Below are 18,697 nucleotides of genomic sequence, written 5' to 3' on the forward strand. Positions count from 1 at the left end.
CGAAGTCCAGCTACCTTTTGATACAGGATGCAGTGATGAGTATCAAAACTGTCCCCTGTAACAAAACCAAGGACACGATGGTAAACTGAGTCTTAAGGTTTAAGAGTAGTAGCAGCTGCACTTTGATAAATAATATCACCATAATCAAGAAGAAAGTATGAAAATGTATCCACTCACTAAGTCGCTCTGGATAAGAGCGTCTGCTAAATGATTAAAATGTAAATGTAAAAAGGTCGACTGAATGACATAATAGCCGTCTGTTCAAGACCTCACCTCTCAACCTGACTTTCTCTTGATTGCCAATATCAACTTGATGAGGAGAGAGACTATACTTGAATATTATTAGTATGCAATTAATATTGATTTGTTTGAGAGTGATGTAAATATTGATCAACCATATGCACAAGAGCCCACTGCTAATTTAGGACATGAACTTCAAGGATGAAGAGTTGTGTGATTAACAAACTGAGCATCTAACACTCTTTCAATGGCCCTCAGCAGGGATAGGTTGTGCTGTTTGTTTCCTATTAGTATGACAGCCAGCAGCGCCACCGTGTGGAAGGTATGGAAACAGGGACTCCTCCCCAGTGCAGAGTTCGGAGATCTCTCTTCCTGCGGTCAGCCTTGTTTGACAGACAACATTGGCGCATTGTTTCACACATTTATAAAAACAATTATCCCGTACATACCGATAATTCAGAGGCATACAGTTTTGCACATTATTTTCGGGAACAAGCGCTGGAGAGGCCTCGTCTAGAATGGGGAACAGAGACGATGAATACGATTTCTTGTTCAAAGGTAAATTTTGATGACTGCATTCGCCCGTTCATAGGACCTTCAATAATTCTATCATTGTTGCGTTCTGTCCAATGACAAATCAGACATCAGTGTGAACGAATAATAACAAATAGTCTGGATAAATGTTTTTAGAAATAAACATTGTATGTGTCTCTTTGGTGGAAAACGTTTGCTACTATGGCTACATAAATGCTGTCATTGTAACATTGTAACAACGCCCACAGCTATATTTTTAGGTAAGGTGCAACACCCTATCTGCGTTTGCTTCTTTGACTTTATCAACACTGATGAAACCATAAAAGAGGAACTGTTTATCAATAGGTTACTGACAAGAATGCTGTTTTCCCATTTATGGTTAAAAGAGCTATATGAAATTTTATTTTTTGTGTGAATTGTAGCCTCCCATATCCCATAGATATATTATTTAATATTTTATTTAATGTGGGACTATTGATTATGCAAATGTTGAATTCATGTAGATTTTTATGGAATTAGTGAAAGGAAATGTAAAACTTGGCAATGTAGACCAGTGTCCAAGGACCTTATAACACTGTGAATACTATGTTCTATCTCAAGAAATACCCCTTTGATCTATTCTAGAATGTCATCCTTTGATTTCCATTGAGCTCGCCAGCGACGCCCTGTATAGAGGTCTATTTATGAAGTGATACAGAGTATCTTCTGTGGAGTAGACATCAGCCGATAAAGGGTTCTCCTCTTCCTCCCTCGCCATCATTTAGAAACCCTGTTGAAACAGGAAAGCCAAAAGTGGCCCAAAACTGTCGATTTAGGTTTGACGGAGCATGTTATCAGCTTCCTGCAGCAGCAGTGATGCCACAGGGACAAAGTTCAGCTTTATTTACTGTACTGTGAGAATACAAAAGGGCTCCACCTCGACAGCCCCAATGTGACTGCCAGGCCTACTCCTGTCACCTCAGTGTTAAATACAGTAGAATAGGCCGTTTGTCAGCCTGTTATTGTAGTAATATTATTAATAGTAAAATTGTATCATTGAGTTCAGTGTTTCTCAGCAGTGCTCTTAAGGGGCCCAACTTTGTACATGCTAGAATTTCACTCAAACTGAACATCAATTAGACACCAACTACTATGTCTCCTTGGTTAAGGGGTAACCAATTAAACAAAAGACCCATAAGCTCTGAGAAATATTGACAGAAGTATATAAAGACATATACCACTTCAAATAGGTCGATTTCAGCCATCCACTTATTCAAGTGGCGGCAGGTAGCCTAGTGGTTAGAGCGTGGACTAGTAACCGAAGGGTTGCAAGATCAAATCCCCGAGCTGACATGGTAAAAATCTGTCGTTCTGAACAAGGCGGCCAACCCACTGTTCCTAGGCCGTCATTGAAAATAAGAATTTGTTCTTAACTAACTTGCCTAGTTAAATAAAGGTCAAATAAAATAAATAAAAAATATTGTCAATGGATGTGATTGGAAATGACAACCCGTATTATGTAACAGTTGTAGGTGGGAGGGCCAAGTCACATAATGGTGAAGAATGCAGGCATTGATCCAAGGTCTAACCCAGGATCCTGGATCCTAGTACATCTATGACACACTTGTTGACTAGGCTAGCTCATCTGACAGTTAGGCTGTAAGAATTTCTCTGTCTTTCTCATTCTCTCCATCTCTTTCTGTCTCATTATCAAGTTGTGCTAATTGGGGACTCTGGCGTCGGGAAGAGTAACTTGCTCTCTCGGTTCACACGGAATGAGTTCAACCTTGAGAGTAAGAGCACCATCGGGGTGGAGTTTGCCACCCGCAGCATCCAAGTGGATGGGAAGACGATAAAGGCCCAGATATGGGACACGGCTGGACAGGAACGTTACAGAGCCATCACCTCCGCGTAAGTCGGGTGGGATTCCTCATGGCTGCCTATTGAGGCCTCTTGGAAAGTAAATGATTGTCAACAAGGACAACAGAAAACAATAATCTAGTGGTCTCAAATCTCAGTCCCAAAGAGGTACATTGGTGACTCAACTAATCAATAAATTGCTAATTTCCTTGATGACTTAAATCAGGTGTTTTAGTGCTGGGTTGAAGTGTGGAACATAAACCTACACACCAGGTTAGCGTTTTCGTCATGAATCGTGTTCTGGAAGTAGCTCTGCAGAGTGGTCACTAGCTGGTACAGCCACTAAGTCATACAATTTGATTTGAAACTTAACCCTAACCTTAACCACACTGCTAACCCTAATACCTAACCCTAACCGCGAACCCTAACCTTAACCACACTGCTAACCCTAATGCCTAATCTAACCTTAACCACACTGCTAACCCTAATGCTTAACCCTAACCTCACTGCTAACCCTAATGCCTAACCACACTGCTAACCCTAATTTCTAACCTTAACCTCACTGCTAACCCTAATGCCTAACCTAACCTTAACCACACTGCTAACCCTAATGCCTAACCTCACTGCTAACCCTAATGCCTAATGTTAACCTCACTGCTAACCCTAATGCCTAGCCCTAACCTTAACCTCACTGCTAAACCTAATGCCTAACCTTTAACCTCACTGCTAACCTTAATGCCTAACCTAACCTTAACCACACTGCTAAGCCCAATGCCTAACCCTAACCTCACCGCTAAACCTAATGCCTAACCTTAACCTCACTGCTAACCCTAATGCCTAACCCTAACCTCACTGCTAACCCTAATGCCTAACCCTAACCTTAACCTCACTGCTAACCCTAATGCCTAACATTATCCCTAATGCTAAACCGTAACCTTAACCTCACTGCTAACCCTAATCCCTAACCTTAAACCGAATGCCTAACCCTAACCACACTGCTAACCCTAATGCCTAATCTAACCTTAACCTCACTGCTAACCCTAATGCTTAACCCTAACCTCACTGCTAACCCTAATGCCTAACCACACTGCTAACCCTAATTCCTAACCTTAACCTCACTGCTAACCTTAATGCCTAACCTTAACCTCACTGCTAACCCTAATGCCTAACCACACTGCTAACCTTAATGCCTAACCTAACCCTAACCTCACTGCTAACCCTAATGCCTAACCTAACCTTAACCACACTGCTAACCCTAATGCCTAACCCCACTGCAAACCCTAATGCCTAACCTTAACCTCCCTGCTAACCCTAATGCCTAACCTCACTGCTAAACCTAATACCTAACGTAACCTTAACCACACTGCTAACCCTAATGCCTAATGCCTAACCTAACCTTAACCTCACTACTAACCCTCACCTTAACTTCACTGCTAACCCTAATGCCTAACCTAACATTAACCTCACTACTAACCCTCACCTTAACTTCACTGCTAACCCTAATGCCTAACCTTAACCTCACTGCTAACCCTAACCTTAACCTCACTGTTAACCCTAACCTCACTGCTAACCCTAATGCCTAACCACACTGCTAACCTTAATGCCTAACCTCACTGCTAACCCTAATGCCTAACCCTAACCTTAACCTCACTGCTAACCCTAACCACACTGCTAACCCTAATGCCTAACCCTAACCATACTGCTAACCCTAATGCCTAATCTAACCTTAACCTCACTGCTAACCCTAATGCTTAACCGTAACCTCACTGCTAACCCTAATGCCTAACCACACTGCTAACCCTAATTCCTAACCTTAACCTCACTGCTAACCTTAACCTCACTGCTAACCCTAATGCCTGACCACACTGCTAACCTTAATGCCTAACCTAACCCTAACCTCACTGCTAACCCTAATGCTTAACTCTAACCTTAACCTCACTGCTAACCCTAATGCCTAACCTTAACCACACTGCTAACCCTAATGCCTAACCCTAACCTCACTGCAAACCCTAATGCCTAACCTTAACCTCCCTGCTAACCCTAATGCCTAACCCTAACCTCACTGCTAAACCTAATACCTAACGTAACCTTAACCACACTGCTAACCCTAATGCCTAACCTAACCTTAACCTCACTACTAACCCTCACCTTAACCTCACTGCTAACCCTAATGCCTAACCCTAACCACACTGCTAACGCTAACCTCACTGCTAACCCTAATGCCTAATCCTAACCTCACTGCTAACCCTAATGCCTAACCTAACCCATTGTCTCAGAAGACCCATTGTCTCGGATTGTGGTAGTGAGTCATCTCCAGCAGCTGAATTCATAGATCATTTTCTTAACCCCATCTCACAAAAACATGCCAGTTACATTAAGGACACATATCACTTCATAGACACACTTCGTAAAATCCCAATTCCAGCACATGCATACCTTTTCACCGTAGATATAGACTATTTTTATACAAACATAGACATTCCCTCAGGGATGGCAGCAGTGGGAGCCGCACTCCGAAGATATCCAGATAAACAGAGACCAGACAAACACATTTTACAGCTACTTGAACTGGGGCTCAGAAATAAGGACTTTACATTTAACAACCAACACTATCTACAGATTCATGGGACAGCAATGGGCAAAAAGTTCGCTCCAGCATACGCAAACATATATATGGCGGACTGGGAGACTACAGCTTTGGAAAAATGCCCACTGCTTCCCTTGTTTTACAAACGCTACCTGGATGATATCTTCGGAGTGTGGCAACACAATCTACAGGACTTCACCACATTCATAGACATCTTGAATAATCACCATCCCACCATTACAGTTAAATATGTCCTACACCCACATAGAATAAACTTCATAGACACCACCGTTTTCTTTCCGGACACTGAAGCAACCATAGTTGACCTACACACTAAAGTTTACTTCAAAGAAACAGACACACATGCATTACTCCACCGATCTAGTTTCCACCCCAAACATACCTTTAGGGTAATTGTCAAATCACAACTCATCCGATTCTACAGATTATGTACTCAACAGACGGATTTCAATACAGCTACACACACATTATTTGAGGCATTGAGGAGGGGGTACTCAAAGCGGTCACTGAGATACATCAAAGCTGACACGCTTGTAAGCATCATCCAAAATCAATTGCCTCTCCCTCCTAACCTTAACCCAGGTGGCACTGTTCCTGACCCTGACTCTAACCCTAACCTTAACCCACAGAACCCGGTTTCTAACCCTAATCCCAACCCTTACCCCCAGGATCAGGACCAAAATGCCTATAAGGACCACCAGAACAAGCCGACTCCGACCTCCACCCTCAATACCACCACCATAGACCTCTGGGCCAGCCACCCATTTCCCTTTCTCTCCCTTTCCCTTACTAGGGTCTGAATCCAAATCCAATCCCCTTCTGCTACCCTCAGACTTTCCCTAGAACCCCCAACCCCAGAGGTTACCTATCATCAGCACCTATTCACACACAAACCAACACATACACTCAAGACTAAAAAGCACATTTTTAAATACACAAGATGCCTTCCTCCCACTACAACTACTCCGAACCATCTCAGCATACAGGAGGAATTCCAACCTAAAGGACCTCTTAGTCCATGCTAAATTTTCGAACAGGCCTTCTCCCTCATTACCCATAGAATATCACTAATACAGACAACTGACAAACATACACAACCCACACGCACACACCTTCTGCCCAATCAAACAACTGATGAACATAAACAGCACCAATATCGTCTATGCAATCACCTGTGCATTATGTCATAAAATCTATGTCGGGGAAACTGGGTTTACAATCTTAACACGTCTTAAACAACACCTATATACACAATCACTAATAATAAATTGTCCACACATCTAGTCACACATTTCCCAACACACCCCATTATACACCTGAACATCACTGGGCTATAAACGATCTCCACCTGGACTATAGCCCAGAGAAAGGCTGCAGAATCCAAGTGGATAGCCACCCTTAAATCTTTGGCTCCACCTGGACTGAATGGCAAAATATAAGGGTAGGTCAACTATTCATACATTTTACATTTTCACACACACAAATCTTTCCATAAACCCAGGATTGGAAATAATAACAGAGGAGATCACAATAGGCCAGTGCAACTCAAGGTACAAAACCTCAAACATAATTTCCCATAAACCTAACCTAACCCAAACCTTAACTCACTGCTAACCCTAATGCCTAACCCTAACCACACTGCTAAACCTAACCTCACTGCTAACCCTAGTGCCTAACCCTAACCTCACTGCTAACCCTAATGCCTAACTCTAAATTAAGACCAAGATCATTTTTGTTTTCATGAATTTTTACAATATAGCCAATTTTGACTTTGCAGCTGAACCATCTATCGGAAATCACTCCATTCTGCCGCCAGGGCAAGAATCATGACAATAAATATATCTCTCCAGGATCAGGTTTGGCGAGCACTAGCCGATCACGAGCCTCATCACCAATCAGTGTCTGACTTGGAGCCTCACTGGAGCCCCATACATTGTCTGTTGGTACATTGAGATTGATAAGCAGTCTTTCCTACAGCTATTACAGAGGGGCAGTGGGTGCTCTCCTAGTGTATGACATCGCCAAGCACCTGACCTATGAAAACGTGGAGCGCTGGTTGAAGGAACTGAGGGATCATGCAGACAACAACATCGTCATCATGCTGGTGGGCAACAAGAGCGACCTGCGCCACCTCAGGGCCGTGCCCATGGATGAGGCCCGGGCTTTTGCAGGTACTCTGGTCTTTTGGCAGGGGGAACATGGCCTGGTCCCAGATTTATTTGCGCTGTCTTGCCAACTCCTATGGTCATTGTCATGGCAATGACCATAGGAGTTGGCAAGACAGCACAAACTAATCTAGAGCCAGGCTAAGGGGTACATAATCTTGGAACAGCCTTCTTGTCTTAATTAAGTAGTCATAAGGGAACACTGATTTTGAAGAGATGGATAGAATGACAATAAAATGAGAGCAGCTCCATATAGTTGCTTCACCTATCTGGAACTTTTATATCAGTGATCATCACAAGGGAATGGGAGGAGGGTATTGTATTGCTATATTTAGCAGCCTAAATGTGTAATGCAAATGGTATTGAGGCAGCTTTAATGTGAAATGTGGCTGCAGGTAGCCTAGAAGTTAAGACCGTTGGGCCAGTAACTGAAAGGTTGCTGGTTCAAATCCCCGAGGCGACTGGGTGATCAAGACACTTAACCCTAATTGGTTCTGGAAAACAGTGTCTGCTAAATCACTCAAATGTAAATAGAGGGTATTTTTTTCTCCAGGAACTGTTTAATAATGATTGTGTGACTCACTTTGCCCTTTCTCTAAACCTGCAGAGAAGAACACTCTATCCTTTATTGAAACTTCAGCCTTAGATTCAACAAATGTAGAGGAAGCTTTCAAGAATATCCTTACAGGTACAGTATTTCAGCAAAAGGACTGTCTGGAAAGCCAATTGCTTTGACATAGTGAAGATGAAATAAACTAGAAAATCCTCTTTTGAAGTATTGAGATGCACCACAACAGTCTAGTCTACTCTCCACAGAAATCTATCGCATCGTATCGCAGAAGCAGATCGCTGAGCGGTCCGCCCATGATGAGTCCCCTGGAAACAATGTGGTGGACATAAGTGTTCCGCCCACCACGGACCACAAAGGGAACAAACTGCAGTGCTGTCAGAACCTGTAACCCATGATGACGCTTACCTTTCTGTCATCTCAAAGTGTTGTGGCGCAAACATTCTTCATTTTGTGTAATATACTTTTGTTTTTGATAGCTTGTCAACTCACATTATATTAATGCCATAAAATAAAATTTTACAATATTACAGTAGTTGAGTGGATATCTCATGTTACCTGTGTACTTTGTATGCTCCTACATTCTGGACCACTTGCAAGGAGTGTAGTCCCTTAAATGTCCACTAGATGGTGGTATGTTTGGTGCAGTCAACTGCATCAAGTGATCATTACCGATCTAATACTCCTGTATAAGTAACTTAGATTCAGCACACATGCATTCCAGATGTGCCGACTGCAAAGACCAAGAGTCCCTTATGTTTTATTGCACAATGACCCAGCTCACTCAAGGGAGTGCAACATAAAATGATTTTGCATACCCTGCATACATTGACTGACAATCCAAAGCCCACTCCAAAACACTGCAGTTTGTTCCCTTCTTCTCTCTCCCACTTCTACCAGCTTCCAAAGAGCAAAGAGTTAACAACAGAAAACATAATATTTAGACTTGGTCGTTCACATGGTCATTGTTCTGAGAGAGTAAATTCATAGGGCTATTGGATGCCAGTTTTCCAAAAACAGCTAAATACATTGTGAAGGGGGGTAGTATGTTTCAAATATACTGTATTAACATGCTGCATCAGTTACATCCCGCTACATTAGCTGTGTCCTTCCGTTTGTGTCCTGATTTTCCAGACCAGTGTTCATAATCCAGCGATGACATCAGTGACACTTCATTCCACGAGTCCAACACGTCCCAAAACCACTGGTTATAGTTAATATCTGGGCTCAAGTGTTTCAAATAATAGAGAATATGGAGAAATAATCCCCAGAATGGTCTACAAGTGCAGAAGTTCAAGATATATTACACTTTTTTAAGTGAGACCACAGCGCTCATACGATGGTCTCGTCAGTCATTTTCTTGGTCGACTTGGTTGGGACGGAATGTTGGGTAGAGTGCGCTCCTTTAATTTCAGGCATGAGCAGGCGCACTTTCTGATTGGTCCTCCTCCACTCCGAGTATAACTGACAGTGATAGCGGAACGATACCTGAGGGGCACGGAGACAGACGTCAATGAAACTACATCAGACGGTTTCATACGCACTGCAGAGCAGATTTGTTAAATATACCGTTGCTATCGCAGGCACGCACAATACAAAGTTAGACATATTGCATGACAAATTTGTATTTGGTCTGCAAAATGGTTCCGCTTCATTTGATGATTGTGTAACTATTGTAAGCTTTTTTTCAGAGTACAAACAAACAATTCTTGTTGCAGGCACAAAAGATTTGTTGGCACATTACTTGTCTCCCCTGAATATAAAATGGGAAGGGCACAAAATACCGTAGACAAGAAAACAAAACAAACAATGCGCCACAAATGTCTAATTTGTCTCACAAATGTACTAATAGCAATTGTAAAGCACACATTTACACTGCAAAAATATGCTGTCAATTAACAAAGGTGGAGTAAAGTAACCCATGGTAATGGTGATAAGGGGTGTGTGTGTGTGTGTGTGTGTGTTAGTTACCAGTGTCCAGAGAACGTAGATGGTAAAGAGAGCAATGGTGAGGGCGATGAGGCCCACAGCCTCCAGCCGGCTGTTGAGGGTCAGGTGGTCCTGGGCTCCCCTCAGACACAGCCAGCCAGAGATGGCCGCCAGTGGCGTGATGAGCATGAAGCAGGCCATGTCGCACAGAAGCGTGCGCTTCTCACTGCGAGGGCCTGGGTCCCGCAACCACTGGGAGAATGCAAGGAAAGGTTCATTATTAATATGCTAATTATTCTGTCATTACTATGGTGATGGAGGACTTAAACAGAATTACCCATCAACCTGTCACTCACTCACACACACACACTGCCATTTTACCTGTGTGAGGGGCTGCGGTCGCTTTTCGACGGTGAACTCGGTGTGGCAGAGCTCACAGTAGCTGGTGTTGGAGGAGGACAGCCATTTCTCCAGGCAGCTCTTGTGCACCTTACCCAGGGTCCCTGTGCAGCTGCAAGGGGAGAGCAGCATCTCACCACCGGCCCCCTCGTGGCAAATCCGACACATGCCTTCATTACTAGACAAATAGGGGAAGAAATTTTGCCTGGTGACCACTCGTTTCAAAACAAATGACACATTAAATGCACTATAAACAAAACACATTATTTTCATCAATATACAACATGTATTTATCAGATATGCTGAATCTGAAAATGATACAGTATGTTGCCCTCTCCTATAAGCTTTGAGATCTATTTGTCCATCGTTTATCTCCATTCAAGGAATTGTTTATTTATCAGATCGAAGCCAAGGGTCACATTCCCGGTCATCCATATTTACAAAGAAAGATAAGAACCTTCTCGAAGAACCTCCTTACCTCTGTGAGCCCATAGCCTTGACAACAGTGGAGAGTGGGCGGCCATCTTTGGCCGTAACCTTAGCGACGTACTGGGCCTGGCCGGCATCTGGCTCCTCTACCTCCTTGGGCAGGTCGGCAGCGCTGCCTGAGTAGTCACACAGGGAGCCAGGCAGGTGGCAGCAGCCTGGTGTAGTCATGGCACGCTGGTGTGGGTGACACGCCTCTCCTCCCACTGCTGTGGGCAACTGTTTGGACTGAGTGACAATGTTAGTATGTAACATTGTTACAAGTTACTTGTGATGGTTCATGACATGTGAGGTGATCAGTCCATAGAAATAGAATCCATATTCTATTGATCATCCTTTTATCATGACAAAAACCTTTGGCAAAGGCTTTGCAGACAATGTCAAAACAGGATTTGACACGGGAAACTATGTAATAAAGAGGATTCGAATTAAAGGGGACATTCTTTATAGCCAGGTGCATACTTCATTTTGACAAGCTTATGTGGTGGCGGGTCATCAACATGTCATCAACATCATAGATAAAACTGACTGTCAGCAACTATAGACAAAGCTCTGCTCCAGTGAATCAATAAATGACCAACAGACACAGCCAGACAGGATAAATGGTTGGCTGTCTAGTTACTGTAGCTAACTACGTTACTGTTAAGCATTCATGTTTTCACATCCTCTCTACGTTAACGTTAGCTAGCTACGACATTCCCACTAGTTAACAAGCTGGCTAAATCAATCAATACAATGCTATGCATGATGAACAGTTATCTAGATAGCGTTTCGAAACAAGGGATAACGCACCGTATAGTCGACACCAGCTCCCCCTGGCCTTAGCTAGCTATTTGGCTAGCTAGAGACGAGAATGACATTGACATTTAGACATAAAACGATGCTTTGGGAGGATTACAATATATGATGGCAAGTCGTGTATCTGCTCCATTGGCTGGATAATTTATTCGTTCGTAACCATCTCCCCGTCTTCTTGCAGAAACGGTGTATTTTTCACGGATTTATGACAGTTAGCTGACTTGCTCGCATCTCTCTCAGCTGTGCAGTGACTGTATCGTTATGGTCACGTGATCATCGTGTCTGGTGACGCATTACTATTACCACGATACAAGGGTAGCATGATTATTCATATGGTACAAATTATTCTACAAATTAGGCTAATATGTGAACACCCTGAAGTGGCAGTAGCCACTGTCCTAAGACTATTGGCAAGAGAAAACAATGCAAGACAAGATGGTATACAAAAAGTGTATTATATATATATATATTATCTCAGTTTTATAGTTGGACATTGTAGGCATACTTCTACTTGTCTATGAGGTTCTTAGGTTGAGATTAATATGTTTAAGCAGAAAAGGTTTGATTTATACTTTTACTTTTAATACTTAAGTATATTTTTGCAATTACATTTACTTTTGATGCTTAAGTATATTTAAAACCAAATACTTTTAGACTTTTACTCAAGTAGTATTTTACTGGGTGACTTTTACTTTTACTTGAGTAACTTTCTATTAAGGTATCTATACTCTTACTCAAGTATGACAATTGGGTACTTTTTCCACCAATGCATGCTAGTAGATACACATAGACTTCCAGCATTGGCTCGCGAAACTACCTCCAACTTCCTTTATTTTAGACACAGATATAAAGAAGTATCCACAAGTTTATCGGACTCTGGGGATGTAGATAAAGGGCCTCAATGCCAAAATTCCAAAGTATCCCTTTAACATAGAAACCTGCGGCAGCTGTGTTTTCTTTCACTTTAGTCATTTTCTATTAAGGTATCTTTAGTTTTAAACAAGTATGACAAATGGGTACTTTTTCCACCACTGTCTACGTAAACACGGGTAACAACTCAGGGTAGAGTCTAGAGGAGCTGCAGTACCAAGGGGTCCTGAGGGTGGATACATGTGAAGAGGTGGAGGTCAAGGTGCCAGTAGACATTGACTCCTTGACAGCGCTGGACCAGATAGCCTCCTTGAGGACTCTTCAGGAGGAGGTGAACAGACTGCTGGACATGGACACTTTGGATTGTCTCTCGAGAACAATTCGCTTTGAAAGCAGCCCAATTCAGGAGAGGAGTGGAAGCGCAAAGACATATTGCAGTAGTGTACGCACGGCCACCCCCTTCAAAACCATACGTTTTTTTTGTTTTACCAATCCTATAACAGCCTATGCTTTTCTCATTCTTACTTTAATTTTAAATGTGAAAGTTAAAAACAAGTCCTATATTTATATAAGTTATCTGAAAAAAACAAATGTTGTCTAGTGTAGATCCCTTACATCTATTGACGCAACACGGGGCTGAAAATGAGGTGGAGGTCAAGGTGCTAGATATCGACTTCGCTTCATTCACACTGAACTGTATTTCCTTCTACAGTAGTCTTCAGGAGAACGACAGAGTGTTGGACATGGACAAGGTGAATTGTCGCTCCCTGTTTTTACATTTTTTATTTAACTCGCAAGTCAGTTAAGAACACATTCTTATTTACAACGACGCTGGGCCAATTGTGCACCGCCCTAATGTCGAGAACAGTTCACCTTGAAACCAGCCCAATTCCCGAGAGGAATGGAAGCGCAAAGACGTATTGCAGTAGTGTACGGTCGCCAGTCAAGATTGTAAGCACATTTTGTTTGACTACGTTATTCATTCCATTCTCATTCTTGAAAACAGGCCCTAAACAGATCTATGACAGTCACTTATCTGATAGTCAGAGTTTTGTTTCAAAACGCAATATTCACACACATGTGTTTTATCGCCTTTGTTTGTGTAAAATATTACTATATTAATATTCTCAGATTTTTAATTAGATTGTAGCTTTAAAACGTGTTTAGTTGCAAAGCGGTATATATCCAATGTTTAACAAATACATACACCATATAAGTGTAGCATACCCAGCTGAATGAATGGTCAACTCTCAAACTGATTGTTCATGAGTTTAATGCGGTACCATTTCCATAAAAACACCGTAAGAGCTGATGCAGAAACATACCAAAATGCTCTTAAAATATAACCCACAAACAATACACGTGTACGCAACTTTACATTAGCGTGCTTCATACATCAAATGCATCAATATGCGTGAGAATTTCTACCCAAATAGTTGATTACATGCTAACAGCTTGCTAATGTGGCGCAAGTTTAACTAATATTAGCCAGCACAAACAGTGGAGCTAGGCCACAGTTAATGACGTCATATTGCTAGCAGACTTCAGAACATTAATTACAAATATCCGTTCAGTACACGTTCAAAATAATTAGAAAGATTTCTGAAACAAGACCAATATTGAAACACAGTAAATTCATTGTTCTCTTTCCAACTAGATGCTAAGATTGACGTTGTTTCTTGGACGCTTGAACAACGTTAACAAAGTTATCTGCCTTTTTCTCTCGCGCCCGTTTCCCATATACCCTTTGCGCGTAATACAGAGAAGGCTAAAAACCTGCTGTCAACATAAATGTCACACTAAACTGTCAAATATACAGTGACGACTGAAAGCTTGTACAAAGAAAATAAAAGTCAAAATAAATAAAGAACAGACATTGATCTGACACTGTTTAGGGGTTCATTTACAATATGCATTGTGACAGCATGGTTACTAAAAAAACACAAAAAGAACAGAGGCCAGTGGAATGTAAGAGGATGATAGATCTTTTGAGCCTGAAATTTAAAAAATTTGTGCAAATTGTAAGAGAAGATTCCCCCCCCCCCCACCCCAGTTTTGTGACTATTATATTACTGATTAATATGGCTTTTTAGAATGAAACTATTTGTATGTTCCCAACAATGTTCTTCATTGTCTTTGCAGATCCCTTACCTCCACTGAGGCACATGATCAGTTTGCACACAGCTTAGGCAATATGGCTTTTTGGAATGAAACTATTTGTATGTTCCCAACAATGTTCTTCATAGTCTTTTGCATATTCCTTATCTCCACTGAAGCACATGATCAGTTTGCACACAGCTCAGGCAAAAAAGTGAGCCTCCAAATCCTGATGGACTCTCCGGAGGAGCTTTTTGGTATCACTCAGGATGTGACATACACAGACGTCCAGGATAGAGTGATTGAAGTGCTGCAGGACATCTACTTGGCGGCTAACCAGCTAGAACAACAGCTATTCCAGAGTGTCTTTGACAGGCAAGCCAGAGCCATTGTAAAGGCGGTAGTGCAGCAGATCAATGCCGCCCTGTCCAGGGCTATACAACAAACCTGCTCGGGATCACAATTACTTAGTATAGTGGGATCTGCAAAGATGGGTTGGCAGCGGTTGTCATGGATCCCTCTGGAACTTTCATTACGCACACCTGTCCCCTATTCCCACTGATTAGTACTTGTATAAGTGTGCCCTTTGGTTTCCATTATTGTTACAATGTGCGTGTGAGTACCTGTGCTGTGTGTTTTGGGGTTTCGTGCCCTTGTGGATTGCGCAGATGATTACAGTCTCGTCCCGTGTGTTATTTATTTGAGGTACTCCTCACTCTTTTGTTTGGGTTTCAACCCTGTGTTTTTGTTACGTGTTTGTTTGGTCTTCGTTCCCGTGCCTTTACACGGCACGCCGTACTTTGGGCTTAATAAAAAAACTATTACGCATTCCTGCGTCTGTCTTCCGATCCTTCCTACCAGCGTGACAGTGGTTGAGGGCCAAGGAGTTCCTTTGATCACCCCCTCAGCAGATGGAGACAGGGATGGCAATGAGGAAGGAAACTTTATTTGTAAAAATATAATTTGATCTGTGAAATAAAGCTAATTGATTACACCCGAATTGGCAATTTTTAATTTATAGGATTCATATAATATTCAATTATTATAGTACGTAAAATCTTGCCTGATGACTCAAACTGAATTCTTCTGCTGCTCAATGTTCGCTACATACTTCAGTCTGAGTGCCATCGCTGAAGTCATTTGTGGTGACGTCAAAACAAAGTAATTAGTGATTGGATCATCTCTAACCAATCAGAGTATTAAAGTCAATGACACATTTTCTGAACGCTGCATACCCTCGTGTGTTCTGGCTCTGGCACAACCCATCGGTTTCTGGGACCAATCAGAACGGTTAGAATGTGTTTGCGTTCTAGAAATTGTCGGGGCAGCACTCAGATTCAGACTCATTGCGGAGAAGAAACTAACATCCGTGGGCGTGGCGTAGCATTTGGCCAGAGCACGGAGTCTGGGTAGCCAGGCAACCTAACATCCAATTTGGACCAAACTTTTTCTAACAATGAGTAAGACGTCAAAAACCATCCACGGACTCCCCACACCCATGTCAATCTCACCCCAACAGTTATTGGGTTTATGTCCCATCCTACATCCTGTTGCCAGGTTCTGACCACTAGATGGTGCCGTTCCTGTTATTAGGTGATTTTATTTTCTTTCTTCTTTCTTAAAGAACCCCCCCATGGTTAAAGAGTTCACCCAAATTCTAAAATTACATATTGGTTTTCTTACCCTTGAAGCAGTCTATGGACCAGAGCCCTATACTACGAATCAGGTTTGAGGAGTTAGCGAGGTGGCTCACCTTTTAGCCAGGTATATTTTCTATGGTAACGAATTCTTGAGAACTAACCTGCTCTATGGCAGGCTAACATGGGGATAACTCAAATTTGATCCTAAATGAAGTGTCTACCACGAGTTAAGGACCAATGAAATCAAATACCCTCCCTCTCGCAAAGATTGTGTCATCGTCCCCTTCATTTGAGGAAGATGACTGATTTAAATATTTTATCAAATGTGTTTTGTAAAAAAAAAATGTTAAAATACCTATCACATTACATATTTAGTAATGACAGCATTTACTTTCCAAACTGTATGTTTTTCGCACAATTGTATTTTGAAATTTTGCTTTAGGCAAACTGACAACCGCAACCAACCATAGACATATAATCCATAGATGGTAATTCCCATTCAAGTCAAGACTGACAGCCATTGCTAGCGTATCCATGAGTTTAAAAGTCATATTGCCAGAGTTAGAGGTTCCAAAACCCTTCTATGGATTATGTGTCTATGGCCACAATGCAACAAGCTGTTCCACAGATAGAAGAAGCGATAGGAGTGGGGAAAAAGTTGATTGTGCATTGATAAGCACACCAAAGCACTCCAAAGACAGCATTAATGATAAGTAATAAAATAAAGACGGCGCTTCTAAAAGCCTATTTCACACCATAGCCTGATGAATTTGCAAGATAACTTTTCTTTCATTTTGATTTCGGGACAAATGAAAATGTGGCACTGACTCGCCCGTGCATTGATGTTTCAGCATAGAGTACCACAGCATGAGTCATAAAACCCATAAAACCTAGCAGTCAAACAAGGAAAAGATTCCAATCGTATTCCCACCATTCATTTTTCCCATATGGGGATTTTATAAACACTTAAAATAAGGGCTGCGTTTTGTGTAATCTCTTGCGTGATGTTTTGATAACCATGTAAATCTCTTTATGACAAGGTGATTCGTTAAAATCAATATAGTTGCCTGTATTTGCCCCCCAAAAATGAAAAGCTAATTAGCTGCTAATGTGGCTATCATAAAGAACTACAAATGCCACGATGATCTGGACGAGACTGCCGAATTGAGGCAATGGTAAGAATCTCTGGATTAACTAAGTGTAGTAATGAATAAATTGGCTACATTTCTTTAAGATGACAATTATGTGAACTGTCTTGTGCAAGTTTTAAATTGACACAATACCTGTTAGCAAAGATGTCAGCTAGAGATGATTTGGGTGCAATCAATTAGCTTAATTTCTCAGAGATATAATTCAACAAAATAATGTTAAAGGAATGTTAATCTTATCTGTTTCTAACAACAGAAACGATTTCAGAAAAATCTGAGATGGTGGGAGTTTCTTTCTTGTTTCTTGTGCTTTTTGAGCTTGATGTCGGCTATAATAGTGTGTATCTAATAGATTACTATCTTTGCTTTCAAAAGCCACATCCTTTGTTCACAATATTCTGCACTACTCCAACACTGAGAATGCACCACGACAAGAGGAAGATCTTGCCTCCTGCTCCTCACAGAGGAAGGAGAGGCCAAAGAACCAATTATTTTTAATCAGGGTATACTCTGCCATGTCTAGGCATGACAACAGCTAGCGTCAGTAGAAATGTCCTTTTGGTTATTTGGCAACACAACCAGAGGACCATCTCGTCACCTACTCCACAACGAGGAAGTAGAGGCTCAAGACGCAGTCCTTTTTCACTGCCATAACCAATTATTTCAACTCAGTCCTACTGTTATTTGCTGTTGTCAGTCTTCTACACTGATTTGGCAACTCAGAGGATCTTCCCGCCTACTCAATGAGGAAGGAGAGACCCAAGAATGTTTCCATTTTTGTCAACCAGTCCTTTCAAAATTCCAAAACTCTCCTTTATCTATTAATTTCCATTACGAAGCTTCCAAAGATCTTTATCAACTAAACTGTAAGTGGATCTCTCTCCCATTTAGGCAATTCAGGGTGAGACCACCAAGGATCCTCCGCATGCCCTTTTGATCATCCAGAGTGAGATGTAAAGCATACAGGTAGTTCTGTGCATGATCGGTATTTGTTATAATCTGTTTTTTAAATGCCACATCCTCTTGTTCAAAGTTCACACACCACCACCAGAGGAGGAACTTGCCTCCTGCTCCCCAATGAGGAAGGAGATGCCCATGAAGCGTCCTTTCACTTCAATAATAAACTGCCACTTCATGCATTTATAAGTGCTTTAGTGAAATTTCAATTTAAAAAAGTAGGTTAGAGATTGACAAACAAGGAAATTCATAGGCATTCAAAGTTCAAAGAAATCCTTCATGACATTCTATGACAATTAATGAGACTCCAGTGGTGGAGTTCAAAACAGACTATGTAGGCCAAGCCTGTAAATTCTATTCTAGTCTCCCCTTTGGACTCAAATATTGATAAAGTCCGTGGCAATCAGGTTCACGTGTGA

The 18,697-nt window shown here is 41.7% G+C and overlaps 2 protein-coding genes across 2 annotated transcripts; one reads left to right on the forward strand and one right to left on the reverse strand.

Annotated features, from left to right (window-relative positions):
- Positions 1–555: 555 nt before the first annotated feature.
- On the forward strand, positions 556–8,484 carry LOC139560303 (ras-related protein Rab-11B-like). The gene is made up of 5 exons (XM_071376953.1): positions 556–798; positions 2,469–2,664; positions 7,199–7,392; positions 7,994–8,074; positions 8,203–8,484. Exons 1-5 carry the CDS (start codon positions 759–761, stop codon positions 8,343–8,345), a joined length of 654 nt encoding a protein of 217 aa, XP_071233054.1. The 5' UTR covers positions 556–758; the 3' UTR covers positions 8,346–8,484.
- Positions 8,485–8,681: 197 nt separating this feature from the next.
- Positions 8,682–11,835, reverse strand: LOC139560302 (E3 ubiquitin-protein ligase MARCHF2-like). Its single transcript, XM_071376952.1, has 5 exons — positions 11,561–11,835; positions 10,761–10,996; positions 10,265–10,460; positions 9,926–10,135; positions 8,682–9,442 (listed from the first exon to the last, which is right to left on the reverse strand). Exons 2-5 carry the CDS (start codon positions 10,937–10,939, stop codon positions 9,287–9,289), a joined length of 741 nt encoding a protein of 246 aa, XP_071233053.1. The 5' UTR covers positions 10,940–10,996; positions 11,561–11,835; the 3' UTR covers positions 8,682–9,286.
- Positions 11,836–18,697: the final 6,862 nt, after the last annotated feature.

Source organism: Salvelinus alpinus, chromosome 30 (genome assembly GCF_045679555.1).
Source record: "Salvelinus alpinus chromosome 30, SLU_Salpinus.1, whole genome shotgun sequence".
NCBI classification, from domain to species: domain Eukaryota; kingdom Metazoa; phylum Chordata; class Actinopteri; order Salmoniformes; family Salmonidae; genus Salvelinus; species Salvelinus alpinus.

Bases quoted from the DNA above. Each gene is read 5' to 3' on its own strand.
- LOC139560302 (XM_071376952.1), bottom strand. From the start codon at position 10,939: ATGACTACACCAGGCTGCTGCCACCTGCCTGGCTCCCTGTGTGACTAC. The intron at 10,136-10,264 runs GTAAAATGGCAG...GCATTCTCCCAG, and splicing joins GACCGCAGCCCCTCACACAG to TGGTTGCGGGACCCAGGCCC. The intron at 9,443-9,925 runs GTAACTAACACA...CGTGCCCCTCAG, and splicing joins TCTACGTTCTCTGGACACTG to GTATCGTTCCGCTATCACTG.
- LOC139560303 (XM_071376953.1), top strand. From the start codon at position 759: ATGGGGAACAGAGACGATGAATACGATTTCTTGTTCAAAG. The intron at 799-2,468 runs GTAAATTTTGAT...CTCATTATCAAG, and splicing joins ATACGATTTCTTGTTCAAAG to TTGTGCTAATTGGGGACTCT. The intron at 2,665-7,198 runs GTAAGTCGGGTG...TCTTTCCTACAG, and splicing joins TACAGAGCCATCACCTCCGC to CTATTACAGAGGGGCAGTGG.